At 44.3% G+C, this 13,807-nt stretch overlaps 1 protein-coding gene across 1 annotated transcript; it reads right to left on the bottom strand.

The window, feature by feature from the left end:
• Positions 1–214: 214 nt before the first annotated feature.
• Positions 215–9,184, bottom strand: LOC102874457 (chromosome unknown open reading frame, human C11orf53). Its single transcript, XM_006890860.1, has 3 exons — positions 9,178–9,184; positions 3,752–4,050; positions 215–616 (listed from the first exon to the last, which is right to left on the bottom strand). Exons 1-3 carry the CDS (start codon positions 9,182–9,184, stop codon positions 215–217), a joined length of 708 nt encoding a protein of 235 aa, XP_006890922.1.
• Between the last annotated feature and the right edge of the window lie 4,623 nt (positions 9,185–13,807).

Genomic DNA, 13,807 nt, shown 5'->3' with positions numbered 1-13,807 from the left:
TCTAGAATATGGTCCATGACAGTAATAACAGCATGCTGTATTTCAAGGGGCTAGCTGTGGGGTTACAAATAAATGCCATCATCGCCTAAGAAAGGGTGGCTTTATGGTATTTCCTGAAAATCCAGTTCTCAAAGTGCCAACACACCTCAAACCATCTGGGGAATCCAGATCCTAGTGTGAAGGAAAGCAGAGTAGAAGTCCTCTCATCGGCCCCTCAGTAGGCTCGGCGACATTCATATGCCCCCCAGGCCATGCCCCCATCTTCTTTGGTCCACGGGGAAGGGTCGTGCAGGGAAGGGGCATCTGCCCCCTCGTCAGCAGACAGTGGCACCACTTTGGGGGCTAGGTCATTCGTCACCGTCATGAAAGGGGCAAAGGGATAGGGGGGCGGGGTGGGGTACCCTGGCGTGTGGTGCAGCTCCTCCAGGCCATGCAGCGAGTAGGACTGAGCCCCAGCCAAGGTGGACCCCCAGCTTGAGCTCCGGTGCTGAGCGCTGCTCCCTGATTCCAGTTGGGAGAGGCAACTGGTGTTGGGTGCCAAGGGCTGCAGGGGGTCCCCAGGTGCTGGGTCCTGCTGGCTGAGACCATCAGGCACTGTCTGCTCCCATGTGTCCCTCTGCAGAAAACAGAAAGATGGCTGGCATTATTCGCAGGGGTCACTCTCTGGAAACATTCCCTCTCCCATGACTTCCAGAGGAAGTAGACTTGTACCATCTCTCTGCATCCAAACCTAGTTAGCACACCGTCTTCCCACCCTGGATTTTCACAGCTGCAGGGAAAGCTTTAGTTGTATCCTACTCTAAAACTGTATTTCCTGGTGGCTTAGTGGTAAGGAGTTGCCTTAACAACTTAGAGGTAAGCAGTTTGAATCCACCAGCTGCCCCCAGCAAGAAACATAGGCAATCTCCCCCAATGCAATTTTACAGCCTTTGAATACTGGTTAGATGATTGAGACTCAAAGACGTGAGTTATCATTAAAGGGATCTCTGGAAGCACTGTCTCCCTGGTGGCCTGGATTCACCAGCAGCTCTCAGGGAACAAAATGGGCAATTTCCTCCCTTGTGATTTATAGCCTTGGAAACCCAGTGGAGGATCAGCCATGAGGTGGTTCTCAGTTGCTGGCAGTGTTTGAGCTTTGCAAACTGTGGGGTGAGTCAGATGTTGTAAACTGTTAACTGAGAGGGTTGGAAACGGAAATTTATCCAGCCGCTCCTGGGAAGTAGGGCCAGGTGATTTAATGTAAAAAATAACATCAGGCACTGAAAACCCTACAGAACATTTTATTCTAAACAAGGGGTCAGAATGGGTCAGAATCAACCTGATACAACCTAACACCAACAGTGGGGTCACTGGGGGCCTAGCTGTAAGAAGCTGTGCTACCATTTGAAAGGCATGGTGTGTGATTTAATGTCTCTGACAACCCACTGAGGCACCAGTTATGGGTTGGTTCTGACTCAACCAGGGAATCCCTGGGTGATGCAAATTGTCAGTGTCCTAGCTGCTAACCCAAACCTTGGAGGCTCCAGGCTACCTACAAATTCCTAGGAAGAAAGGTCTGGTGATCTGCTACCAAAACACACAGCCACCGAGAACCCCAAAAGTGCATGCAGTTCACACACATACTGTTACCACCAGCTGGAACCGACTTGACAGTGACTGGTTTACATACACCAGGAGCTCTGAAGGAGAAAGATGGCTGATCTCCCCCCACGAGATTGATAAGATTGACAGCCTCAGAAACTGGGAGCGTCAGCTATGAGTCGGTTCCAATTTGACAAGAATGAGTTTGAGTCTCGTGTTCCCTCAACAATGTTGCATAAGTGAGATGCTAATATGGGAACAATAAAACAAACATTTCTAAAGAACTTAAGTATTTAGAATGCACTATGTCATCTATGACTCAATGACACAACAATAACAACGATGACAGAGAGAGAGCTACGTTGGCCTAGTGGACAAAAAAGTTATGCTACCTAGCTGAAGGTGGGTGATTTTAATCTGCGGCCCTCAGGCTGGGTTCAAATTGTTTTCTTGTCAAACATTCTTCTAGGTGGTATAGCACTGGTCTGTGCATTGTTGTACAAAGGTAACTCGTGGTTGCTGTGATGCTGACCACTGTGACACTGATGTGCCAAACGTGGTAATAGTCACCCATGGTGGACAGTGTTTGCTGGAGCTTCCTGACTAAAACAAGCTCGGAAACAGGAGTGGCATCCACTTCCAAAATGGCTTGCCTCTGGAAACCCTATGAACAATGCTCAGGCCTTTTGTTCATAGGGTCGCTATGAGTCGTCTACGACTTGACGGCACCAAACAACAACAACAACAACATATTGTGTATTATCCTTTGTTCCAGACGATGCTCTGGGCCATTTCCACATGGGGGAAGGTCATCTCCCAGCTCACTGCTGAGAGCAGCAGGTCTCCTTCAACCTAGTGAGCTTCTAAATCAGCTGGAAAGGCTCACTTGTCCCCAGTGAGCGAAAAGAGGGAGGAAGCTCATAGGTTCTGTTGCTGGACAAATCCAGCTTTAATTTATGGCCATCCCACTTACTATCTTCTTGATATCAAGGCACTTCACTATGTACTTCTGTGAAATGGAACTTTATTAACTACATCCTTCATTGTCAGGATTAAGTGCATAAAAGCTCCTGGAACAGTCTCAGTCTCTCATTGCAATTGAGTTGGATCAGACTTATAGCTGACTTTCCATTGAGTTTGCAATACTGTTAATGACACCAGAGGAGACTGCTCATCTCTCTCTGTGGAACCAGCTTGTGGATTATGACTGCCAGAGAGGCCTTTGGATCAGGAGTGCAACTCGTGACAGACTAGGCCACCAGAGCTCCCTTAAACAGAGTTAAAACTCAAAACTCAAACTCTGTGCCATGGAGTCAGAAGACTCATGGCTGACCCTCCAGTGGAAACAGCATAGGAGGAGGTAGCCATCCTCTCCTATAGAGCTGCTGGATTCAAACTACCTGCGTTTAAGTGGGACTCACAACTCCTTATCCACTAGGCCAAAAGAGTCAGTTACTGGGTAATGTGAATCCCCACTCTATGTATAAAAGATCATGATTAAAGATTCATTTCTTTGTGGTTAAAAACTTTCAAAGACTCCTTATGAAGAGTTTGACCAGTCTCTGGATTTTTATGAGCGGATCCCTTTGGAGTTCCATGGGGTGAAAGGGCTGTGAGAAAGTGGGAGGTAGGAGTGAGAGGGCAAGAGATGGGGAAGGGATGGGGGAAGAGTCCCGCCCACAGGTCTTCGTTGGAACATTATGCTCTTTCCTTAAGCACTGGTGGGAGTAGGGACCATCTTTCAAAATCAGTAAGATATTAACAAAATAGATCTAAATCCAGACTTAATAGCTTTATTTGCTGCATGTTTGGGTGGGTGTTCCCTGCCCACCCTACCTACAGGGTTATGATCTGAGGCGTGTGGGAGGTGGGAATAAGTAGCCAACCAACTGTTTCTATTGCCAGCTACGCTAGATCAGCCAGTAATTGAAAACCAAGGCCTTATGTCTCTGGTTCTAACTGATAGAGCTCTGAGGGGGACCCTTTCCCTCCTGCATGCTGCAAGGGCTGGTGGTCCAGCATAGGACGGAGGGACGACTGCAGGCTGCTGGTTTGGGGTGGAAGGGACGTCAAGACTTGGCTTCAATCTGGTTACCAAGTGTGTGGACCCTCCCTAAGCAGGCCCAGGCCTTAGCACTGGCCCTGGAAATGGACCTGTCCCCATACTCACAAAGACAAAGGGTGTGGAGTCGCTGGGGAAGGGCGGCGGCAGGAGCGGGGGCAGAGGCGAGGCCCCCAGCACTGAGCCTGCACTGGGCGGGAGCGCTGCGGGGCGGTAGTCGCCATAGGGCTCCGGGAAGTAGGGATCCAGCAGCCCTGGGAAGCTCTGTCCCGGGGAGGACTCGCAGGCAAAGGGCTTAGCCACACCGGAGGTGTAGACGTCCCCAGGAAATGGCTTAGTGTTGTGGAAGTCGGAGTCAGATAAGAACGATCTCCTGACACCATAGTAACCCGACATCACCGGAGAGCCTGTTGCCAAAAGAAAAACAAATGAGAGGGGGTGGGAACCCAATGAGCTAGCAGAGGACATAGCTGTTACAGCCGGTTTCTCCCCGTGGGAAAACAGAGGTTACCCATGCATGCCTGATACCAAGGGTAACATTTAAGTAGATAAGTGACTTGAATTGCATACCATATTCTAGTACCCCCTTTAACCTTTCTGACCCAGGATTTGTTACGTACTCCAGCCTTAGGGAAGAATTTCTTTCAGAAGGCTGAGTGACCATTTCACTTGACAGACAGACATACGTTGTGAACGAACTCTTTTGTGTCTGACACTGTTAGGAAGGAGTTGGATTTAAGAAAGAGAATGATCTTGTCTTAGCATGTGATCTAATGAAATATCCTATCTTTTTTATAGTTATACCACTATATGTACAGAATCATTAAAAACTGGGCTGCAGAACTTTCCAGAAGACTTTTTTTTTTTTTTACTGAAATACGGTTTCAGTGCATAAGGGAATACCTATAATGTTGCTTTAAGGCAGAGGCAGACTGTAGTGTCTTCAGTTCCATTGTGCATACTGACCTTTAGTGTGTCTTGCTACTGGCAGGCATTCTGTAAGGGGCTTGCTTTTGAATGATATGGCTTCTGTGCAGTCAAATTAGAGAAGTACAGAAGGTGTCCTAGCTGTTTTTAAGAGTCTTGTGTTATTTGCTGCCCTCTTGTGGCTATAGTGAGTCCTGTACCCAGCTCACAAGATCAACGTTTTAGGAAGCCAGCTCTTGGTGTTATTGAAAGTGTCCTTTAATGGAAATGGGGGAAAGCTCAAACTGAGTTGAATATTATTTAGGGTAAGGTAGTGCAAAGATTCCAGAAGAGATGATGTTTGCCTTTTTTAAAAAATTTATATATTTTTTCTTATTAATTTTAGTGAACTTTTACAGAGACTTTGGATTTCCATTCATTCATTGTTGCATTTTTCTCCCTGCCCACCTTCTAACCCCAACATTTTGTTATGACAGGAAACAAATTATTGTTTATGACTAGTTTGGAGGCATAGGCTCTAAGTCTATATAATTAATTGGTGGCTTGCCCATTCTTCTCCAGTAATAAAAAAGCATACCTCCTAGTGGCAGATGTTTCCTATTTGGCTGAGAACAACACCTTGAGGCCACAGAAGGACCTCAGGAAGAAGAAAGTACTCTTCTTCCTGACATTTTGGCTTCAAACACCAAGGACCACTGTAAGCTTTGTCTCTGCCTGCCTGCGCCCCTGCCTGCCTGGGCTTCTCTCTGGCGAAGAGAAACTCACCAAAACATCTTTCCTGTGTTATATAACTCAGCCAGACACTCTATAAACCCAGGACTTTAGTCCTCACTACACAATGTAGCAGTTCAGACTTAACTCACCACTGTTTCACTCTAAATACATAAGCTTCTTTCCAAATGCCCTGCAAGGTTACAGCGACAAGGCTTGTGTCACACATTTTTTGGTAAATCTTAGGAGCAAGAGTGGCATCCACTTCCTAAATCACATGCCTCTGGAAACTCTATAAATTTTGGAAAACGACAATAGTTATAGAAAGGCTTCATAGGATCATAGGATCGCTATGAGTCATACTCGACTCAACAGCAATCAATAACAACAATGACAATTAGCATAATAGGAAGCTCTGGTGGTAGGTATGTAGGAAGTTGCACTGTTAACCTGACAGCCAAGACTCTCTGGCACTTTGAATTTCCCAGGAGAAAGATGGACAATCTCTTCCCATGTGATTTATAGCCTTGGAAACCCTTAGCGCTGTCAGCTATGAGTTGGTTCCGACTGGCAATGATATTAAGTGTGAATAGCATAATATTGTTCTCAACAGCTACATGCAAATATGTTTATTAAAGGAAGAACTCCAAATTCCCCATGGACATCTAAAGCTTGATTCTACTCACTCCATGATCATCTTAAAATTGTTTGCCCCTAATATCTATTGAAGACTGAAGAATTGATACCTTTGAATTCCAATATCAGCAAAAAGTATTGACTATCCCATGGATTGCCAAAAGAACAAATCTTTCTCGTAGGAAGTGCAGCCAGGCTGTTCCTTGGAGGCAAGGAAGATTGAATTTTGTCTTACACACTTTTCGGCAAATTATCAGGAGGTTCTGATCCTTGGAAAAAGACCACGTGCTAAGAAAGGTGGAAGGTCAATGAAGGAGAGGAAATCCCTTGACAAATGGATAGGCACAACGGCTGTGATGAGGATCTGGAGCATGTGAGGATGGCCTGGGGCAGGGCATGGTTCTGACCTGCTCACAGGGTCCCTGTGAGTGGTAGTCGATAGCACCTAACAGCAACACAAAATGTCTAATTTGCTTGTAGTTAAAGTTTTCAATGTTAGCATACAACCTTGAGGTAGGGTGGGGGTAATCTGTGCAAGTGTAAATGGCAGTCAATAAATTAGACTCTGTTTTGTGTCAAGTATTCAGGTCCATGGACATAGTTGAAGTTGAGAACAAAACATCAACTTTGTAAACAGGACTTCCAGAATCTAGATGTTCAATTCAAAATAAAGACTATAAAGGAGAAATAAAAACCACCTCAAAACAAAACACAATACTCTATATTCTTAAGTAGGCATTTTTCTCCTTAAAAAGAATAAAAAAAGGAAGAGAAGAGGGAAAGAGAAGTTGAAGTCTTTCCCCCTGTGATGAGGAACAGGGCAGGGCTGATCAGAATGACAGCAAACACAGTAATAACGTGCTACTTTCTAGTCAAGTTGGCATCATAGAAGCCTCCACATGCAGCCCTCCTCCAGATTTCTGAGGATATAAATCTGTACAAAAGGGCAGGAGGCTATTTGTCTCCTATAGAACTACTGGAAGAAGAGAACTGCCAAGCTTTGAGCTGTGTGCCATTGAGTCAGAACTGACCCATTGCTGGCCCTCCAGTAGGTTTTTAGAAGCTGTAAATCACATGGGAGGAGATTGCTCATCCTCCCACAGAGCAGCTGGTGGATTTGAACTTTGTGCCTATAGGATTACAGTGCAACTTCTTACCACTAGGCCACCAGAGCTCCCTTTGAATTAGCAGCCCCAAATGCAATGCACTATACCATCTCTCTGAGAAAAGTGGGAATCCAGAACCTTTGATTTTACTTATGTGAAACCTATACTTGGAATGGGAGGCAATCATCAGAACAGAGCATGAAAACACTACATGGTTCAAAATCTGGAAAGGTGTACAGCAGGGATGCATCCTATCTCCATACCTTTTAAATCTTTATGAGGAACAGGTCATCCAGGAGGCTGGTCTGTATGAGGAGGAATGTGGCTCCAGGATTGGAGGAAGACTCATCAACAACCTACCTTATGCAGATGACACAATCTTGCTTGTCAAAACTGAGGAAGACCTGAAGCATTTGCTGAGAACAATGACTACAGCTTTCAATATGGGTTGAAGCTCAACATCAAGAAAACAAAGATTCTCACCACTGGGCTGACTGGCAGCATCCTGATAGCAAAGGGACTGAGATTGTAAACAGCTTCAGCTTGCTTGGCTCCACACTCAACACTATTGATACCAGCAGTTAGGAAATCAAAATATGAATTGCTTTGGGATATCTGCTATTAGGAACTTCTCCAGAGTACTGAAGAGCAATGATGCCAGTCTAGAGACTAAGGTGCACCTGGCCTAGGCCATGGTCTTCACAGTTATTTGCTATATAGCAGAGAGCTAGACAATGACTAAGATATTAGGAGGCAAATCAATATCTTTGAGTTGTAGTGCTCAAGAAGAGTATTGAATATACCATGGACTGCTAAGAGAACAAACAGCTTCATTCTGGAGAGGGTGAAACCAGGCTCATTGGAGGCAAGGATTTTGAAGTTCTGTCTGACATACTTTAGGCAAGTTGCCAGGAGGGACCAGTCCTTGGAGAGGGACATCATGTTTGGAAGGGTGGAGGGACAGCACAAGAAAGGAAGACCGTGGGTGAGATGGATTGACTCAGTGACTGGGGTAATGCGGGTAGGTGTGTCAGAGACAATGAAGCTAGCAGGGTTGGGGCTAATGTGCATCAGGTCGCTATGAATCACAAAGCCACTCAACAACACATAACAACAAGCATCATCTCCACTCCATCCCTACCCTCCTCCCTCCCTTCTTCCCTTCCTCCCTTCCTCCCTACTTTGGGAGTCAGAATTGACTCACAGCTGACCCTCCAGCAGATTTCCAAGGAGATTTTGAGTAAAAAGAGACTGTCTGTCTCCCTCCCAAGCTGCTGCTTGCTGGTGGATTCAAACCTCTAGAAAGACTGAGACTGGGTTAGTAGCACAACTTCCTACAGACTGGGCCACCAGAGCACTTTAAAATGAAATGTAGGGAGCATAATACAGACACATTCAGTTACGTGACTCTTACACCATTTTATTCCTTTGCTTGTCTACCTGAAGTTGGGAAAACTATTGAGAAGGCCTGTGTCACATCTGAGTTTGAAGTCTAGGAGGTACTGGGGTGTGTGTGTGTGTGTGTGTGTGTGTGTGTGTGATATCAACATTCTATTAAATTGTTTTAAAATGCCATGTTCATGCTATTACAGTATTTAATGACATGCATATCTTGAAATTAGTATAACATATGAAGTCTCCAGCACAGAGTGGACTCTGAGAAATGACAGTAGTCACTCTTGCCCTCAGTTCTCCTTCCCCTTCATTCTAAGCAGGAGTGTGAACTTTCTACCAGATCATGGGGTCACAGTTGTAAATATTTTGAAGTCATACCAAGGGCCCAGTGCTATTGTTTTTGTCCAATAGGCTTCTGCTCAGCAAAGGATCAAAAGGGCTCCCAGAATGACTGACTGGAAAAGGTTAATTTTCACTTTTACAATAATTTTTGTTGTTTTTCCATTTGACATGTTTATTAAAGAACAAAAAATGTGTATCATACAGCATTTTTCCTCTCCACATTTTTCGTGACTGAGCAAAATGAAGAAGAAAAGCCCACCCTGTACCAGTCAGATCTGATTTGACGGTACACACAAAAAGAACAAAAATAAAACAAAAAAAACCACAACAATTAAAAAAAAAAAAAAAGAAGAAAAGCCCAAATGCCTGATATAAAATCCAATGGGAATAAATGAATGGTTGAATGAAGCTACTTACCTGGCATCTGGACGAACGGAGACTGAGAAGAACCTGCACTGCCCTGGAAGACAGAGAGGCGAGGAGTTTTGCTTATTTAGTTCTAAGATTGAAATAACTTAAAAAAAGAGTCGTGCACACAGTTTGTAAGCTTCATTTGCTGGTATTCAGAAATATTACTGGTGGGCTGCATTGAAGAGGGAGACCAACCTAGAGAAGCAATTTAAACCCCAGGGAACGCAGTTTTACTAGTAGTGTGTTGCTGTGTTACTAGATAGGAACTGACTTATAGCTATCCCCCCGGGGGGGTCTCAGACTTGTAGCTAACCCCCCGGGGGTCTCAGAGGCTGGCTACCACATGGGAGATTACCCATCTTTCTCCCTTGGAGCTGCTGGTGGATTTGAACCTTGGGCCTTCGGGTTGGCAGCACAGTTCCTTACCACTATGACATCAAACTTTCAGATCATAGTAAATGTGCCAGAAAGCCCTAGCTGGAATGAAGATTCTCCCCCCGCCCCCATTAGGAATTGTTTGCTTTAATCATCAAAACATATATCTATCTCTTTATAACTAAAAATTCATCAATGTTGTTGTTGTTGTTGTTGCTGACCCTGTGACGGGTTTTCAGAGGCAGTTAATCACATGGGAGGAGATTGCCCATCCTTCTTCCTTGGAACAGCTGGTGGCCTCGAATTGCATGCCTCCAGGACTGCAGTGCAGCTTCTTGCCTCTAGGCCACCAGAGCTCCTAAAATTAATCAATATTGAGTTGGAATTGATTCATAGCTGACCCTCCAAGAGGGTTTTCAGAGGCTGTAAACCACATGGGAGGAGACAGCTCATATTTCTCCTGTGGAGAAGCTGGTGGTTTCCAGTAACCTGCCTTTGAGTTGGCAGCACAGATCCTTACCCATTAAGCCACAGAACCCCCAATAAAACATATATTATAGAAATACATGCATATTAATCTAACTATACATCTATACCTGGCGATGGTCCAGGTTTGCCCCACCCAGGGTGGCTGTGATCCTTTGGCCAGAGAACATGATGCTGTGTACGTGGGAGTTGTGTTGTGTTGTGTTGTGTTGTGTTGTGTTGTGTTGTGGCAGTCTCTGGAGAAAGGCGACTCTGCCTCCAGGAGCCAGGAAAGCCATGCTTGGCCTTGGGTTGAAGGCAGCAGCGGCTTCAAGCCCAAAACCCTATGAACCTGGAGTGAGGATGAAAGGCACCCAAGCGTCGAGGACTCTCCTTCATAGGGTCGCTATGAGTCGCCTGCGACTTGACGGCACTTAACAACAACAACAACATACATCTATACAGGGAGCTCTGGTGGCTTAATGGTAAGGAGTTGTGCTACCAACTCAAAGGCAGATGGTTCAAATCTACCATCTGCTCCATGAAAGATGGACAGTCCATTTTCTGATGATTATTGCCACTGAAAACCTGCTGAAATGTTTGCTATGAGTCGGTTCTGACTCAACCATTTATAACAACAACATACATCAATATATGCTGTTGTTGTGCACCATCAAGTTGGAAGCGACCCATAGCTGACCCTCTAGTGGGTTTTCAGAGGCCTTAAATCACACAGGAAGAGAGTACGCAGCCTTCTCCTGAGAGTAGCTGGTGGATTTGAACCATGTTCCTTTGCGTTGCCAGTTTATCTTGCCAGTGTGTGGCATGTGCTTCAGAGGAAAAGGAGGAAGTTCTTCCTCCCCCACCCCTTTTCTAGTGCTGTAGCCCTCTGGACCTTAGGCAGGGACTCTGCCTTGAAAGTGAATGGATGTGGTGGTGAAGGGGTGTTTCAAGTGAAGCAAGCAGAGCGTGGTTAGATGCGGTGAAGTGCTCAGTGCCCCTGAGGTTCCTTTCAGCTCTGCTGGAGAGAGAGCGTGTAAGCAAAGGGCTCAGCCTTTGATCATTACTTCTGTTGAGTGAAGGCACATATCCTCTATGATAATAATTTTTCTTAAAAAAAATCTTATCCGTTTTGAGGATAATTACTTAGACTGTCAAAAACGCAGCAGAGATCTAAGATTGTCACTGGATATTCTTTTTAATGTTTACATCTAATTGTAAAAGCTACCTGTGCTTTTTTTTTTAAAAAAAAAGTTACGTATACTTTTCAAAATTAAAAGCTACATGTACTTGTTTAAAAAGTTATGTGTACTTTTAAAAATTAAGCACCGTACTATGCCTAGTAAGTAGTTATGGTTTTAGTTTTCACACCTGAAAGACTTGTGCGTCTCACTGTTTCTTATAAAAGGGAAACCACTATAAAGGATTTGTGGTTTATTTCCCCAGAAATTTGAAAATGTAGAAAAAATGCACATATACATATAACTTCCAAAATTATACTTACATACCATATTAAAACCTAGAACTCTGCAAATTGACACTTTAAGCATCTTTTGGAAGCCTTTTAGTGGCCTAGAAGCTGCAATCTCAAAGGCCTGCAGTTCTAATCCATCAGCTGCTCCGCGGGAGAAGAATGAGCAATCTCCTCTCATACAATTAACTGCCTCTGAAATCCTGCCAGAGGATCTGCTATGGGTAGGTTGTGACTCGATGGCACACAACAACAGCAAAAACCACCAGGAGTTGATGCGATACCAGTTGACATATTTCAACTAATATGAAATATGTTGGTCAGCCCTGGAAGTGCTCACCAATCTATGCCAGGAAATTTGGACACAGTTGTTTGGCTGACTGACTGGAAGAGATACTTGTTCTCATTTTCTAGAAATATAGAATGTAGAAATTATTGAACAATATCATTACTATCACATGCAAGCAATACATTGCTGTAGATCATTCCAAACTGGCCACAACAGTACATTAATAGAGAAATTCCAGAGGTTTAAGCTAGGTTTAGAAGAGACTGTGGCAACAGGGATGTCATTGCTGATGTTTGATGGGTCCTGGCTGAAAGCAGAAAATATCGGAAGAACATCTAACTGTGTTTTATTAACTATATAAAGACTTTTGATGATGAGCTCTGCTGGCTAAGTGGTAAGGAGCTGTGCTGTCAACCCAAAGGCACATGGTTCGAATCCACCAGGTGCTCCGCGGGAGAAGGACAGGCAGTCTCCTGTCCCGGGATTTACTACCTCTGCCACGGTAAACAACACAATCTGAAAAAGAGGAGTACTTGAAACATTTGGTGCAGAAAATCAAAGACTACAGCCTTCAATATGGATTGCATCTCAACATCAAGAAGACAAAATCTTCATAACTGGCCCAATAGGCAACATCATACTGTTTTTATTATTAACTATTGAGTTGACTATGACTCCTAGATACCTCCATGCACATTAGTTCTACAACCTGCCCTATCCTGAGACATCTATCTCCAACACAACTACTAACATTACCCCAGTAACTGTGTCAATTCATCTCATACAGGGTCTTTCGGTCTTGCACTGGCCCTCCAACCTTCCAAGCATGAGGTCTGTCTCCAAGGACTGGTCCATGCTGGCAACATGTCCAAAGTATTGGCAGATGGAGCTTCAAAATCCTTGCTTCCAAATACCTACTTGGCTTCACCTTCTCCAGGATAGAACTATTTGTTCTCTTGGCACTGGTATGTTCATCATACCACTTTTCCAGCATCACAACTCTTCTGCAGTAAACACTTCAGGCTCTCCTCAGTGTCAACAAGCAAGGTTGTATCATTTCCACAATATAGGTTGTTGATGAATCTTCCTCCAATCATGATGTCACATTCTTCTTCATAAAGTCCAGCCTCCCAAATGGTCTGTTCTGCATGCATATAGGTTGAAAAGGTATGGAGACAGGACACATCCGTGAAGCACTCTTTTCCTGATTTTGAACTATGCAGTATTTCCATGCTATGTTCTGACTACTGTTTCCTGGTCTAAATATATATAGGTTTTGCATGAGCACAATCAAGCGTTCTGTGATTCCAATTCTTCTCAAGGTTAGCTACAATGTGTTGTGATCTACAGAGTAAAATACTTTTGCATAGTCAATGAAAACACAGACGTTCTTCTGGTACTCTCTGCTTTCAGCCAAGATCCATCTGGCTTTAGCTATGATGTTCCTAGTGCTACAGCCTCTTCTAAACCCAGTTTGTATTTCTGGTAGTTCCCTGTTGATGTTCCAGTTATTTTTGTATCATCTTCAGAAGGATTTGACTTATGTGTAATATTAGTGATGTTGTTATGTTCCATTGAGTCACTTGCGACTCATAGTGACCTTATGTACGATAGCCCTGAAACTGCTCTATCCTGTGCCAAGTTTACTGTCTCTAATACACCATTATCACAGTCACTGAAGCAATCCATTTCTTTCGTGGTCTTCCTCTCTTTCCCTGTCTCTCTACCCTTCCAAACATTATGTCCCTCTCCAAGGTCTGGTCCCTTCTTGTAACATGCCCAAAGTATGTCAGACGAAGCCTCAGAACCTGGTTTTACCCTCTCTAGGACAAGCCTGTTTTTTCTCCTGGCAGTACATGGTATATTCAGCACTCTTTTCCAGCACCACAGTTCCAAGGCATCAATTATCTATCATCCTTAGCCACTTTCCATCTCTCTGATGCATAGCAAGCAATTGTAAAGACTATGGCCTGGACCAGGTGCATCTTAATCTCCAGACTGACATCATTGCTCTTCAGTACTCTGGAGAGATCCCT

This window comes from Elephantulus edwardii, unplaced genomic scaffold (genome assembly GCF_000299155.1).
Source record: "Elephantulus edwardii isolate Elephantulus edwardi_28Jun2011 unplaced genomic scaffold, EleEdw1.0 scaffold00093, whole genome shotgun sequence".
In the NCBI taxonomy this organism is placed as follows: Eukaryota; Metazoa; Chordata; class Mammalia; order Macroscelidea; family Macroscelididae; genus Elephantulus; species Elephantulus edwardii.
Note: the sequence above shows the minus strand (reverse complement) of the source record. Positions and strands in the feature narration are given on the sequence as shown.

What these genes read in the sequence shown, in the direction of transcription:
- LOC102874457 (XM_006890860.1), bottom strand. An exon ending in ACTCCACACCCTTTGTCTTT is followed by an intron (nt 617 to 3,751) that starts GTGAGTATGGGG and finishes TGTTTTCTGCAG; the next exon opens with AGGGACACATGGGAGCAGAC.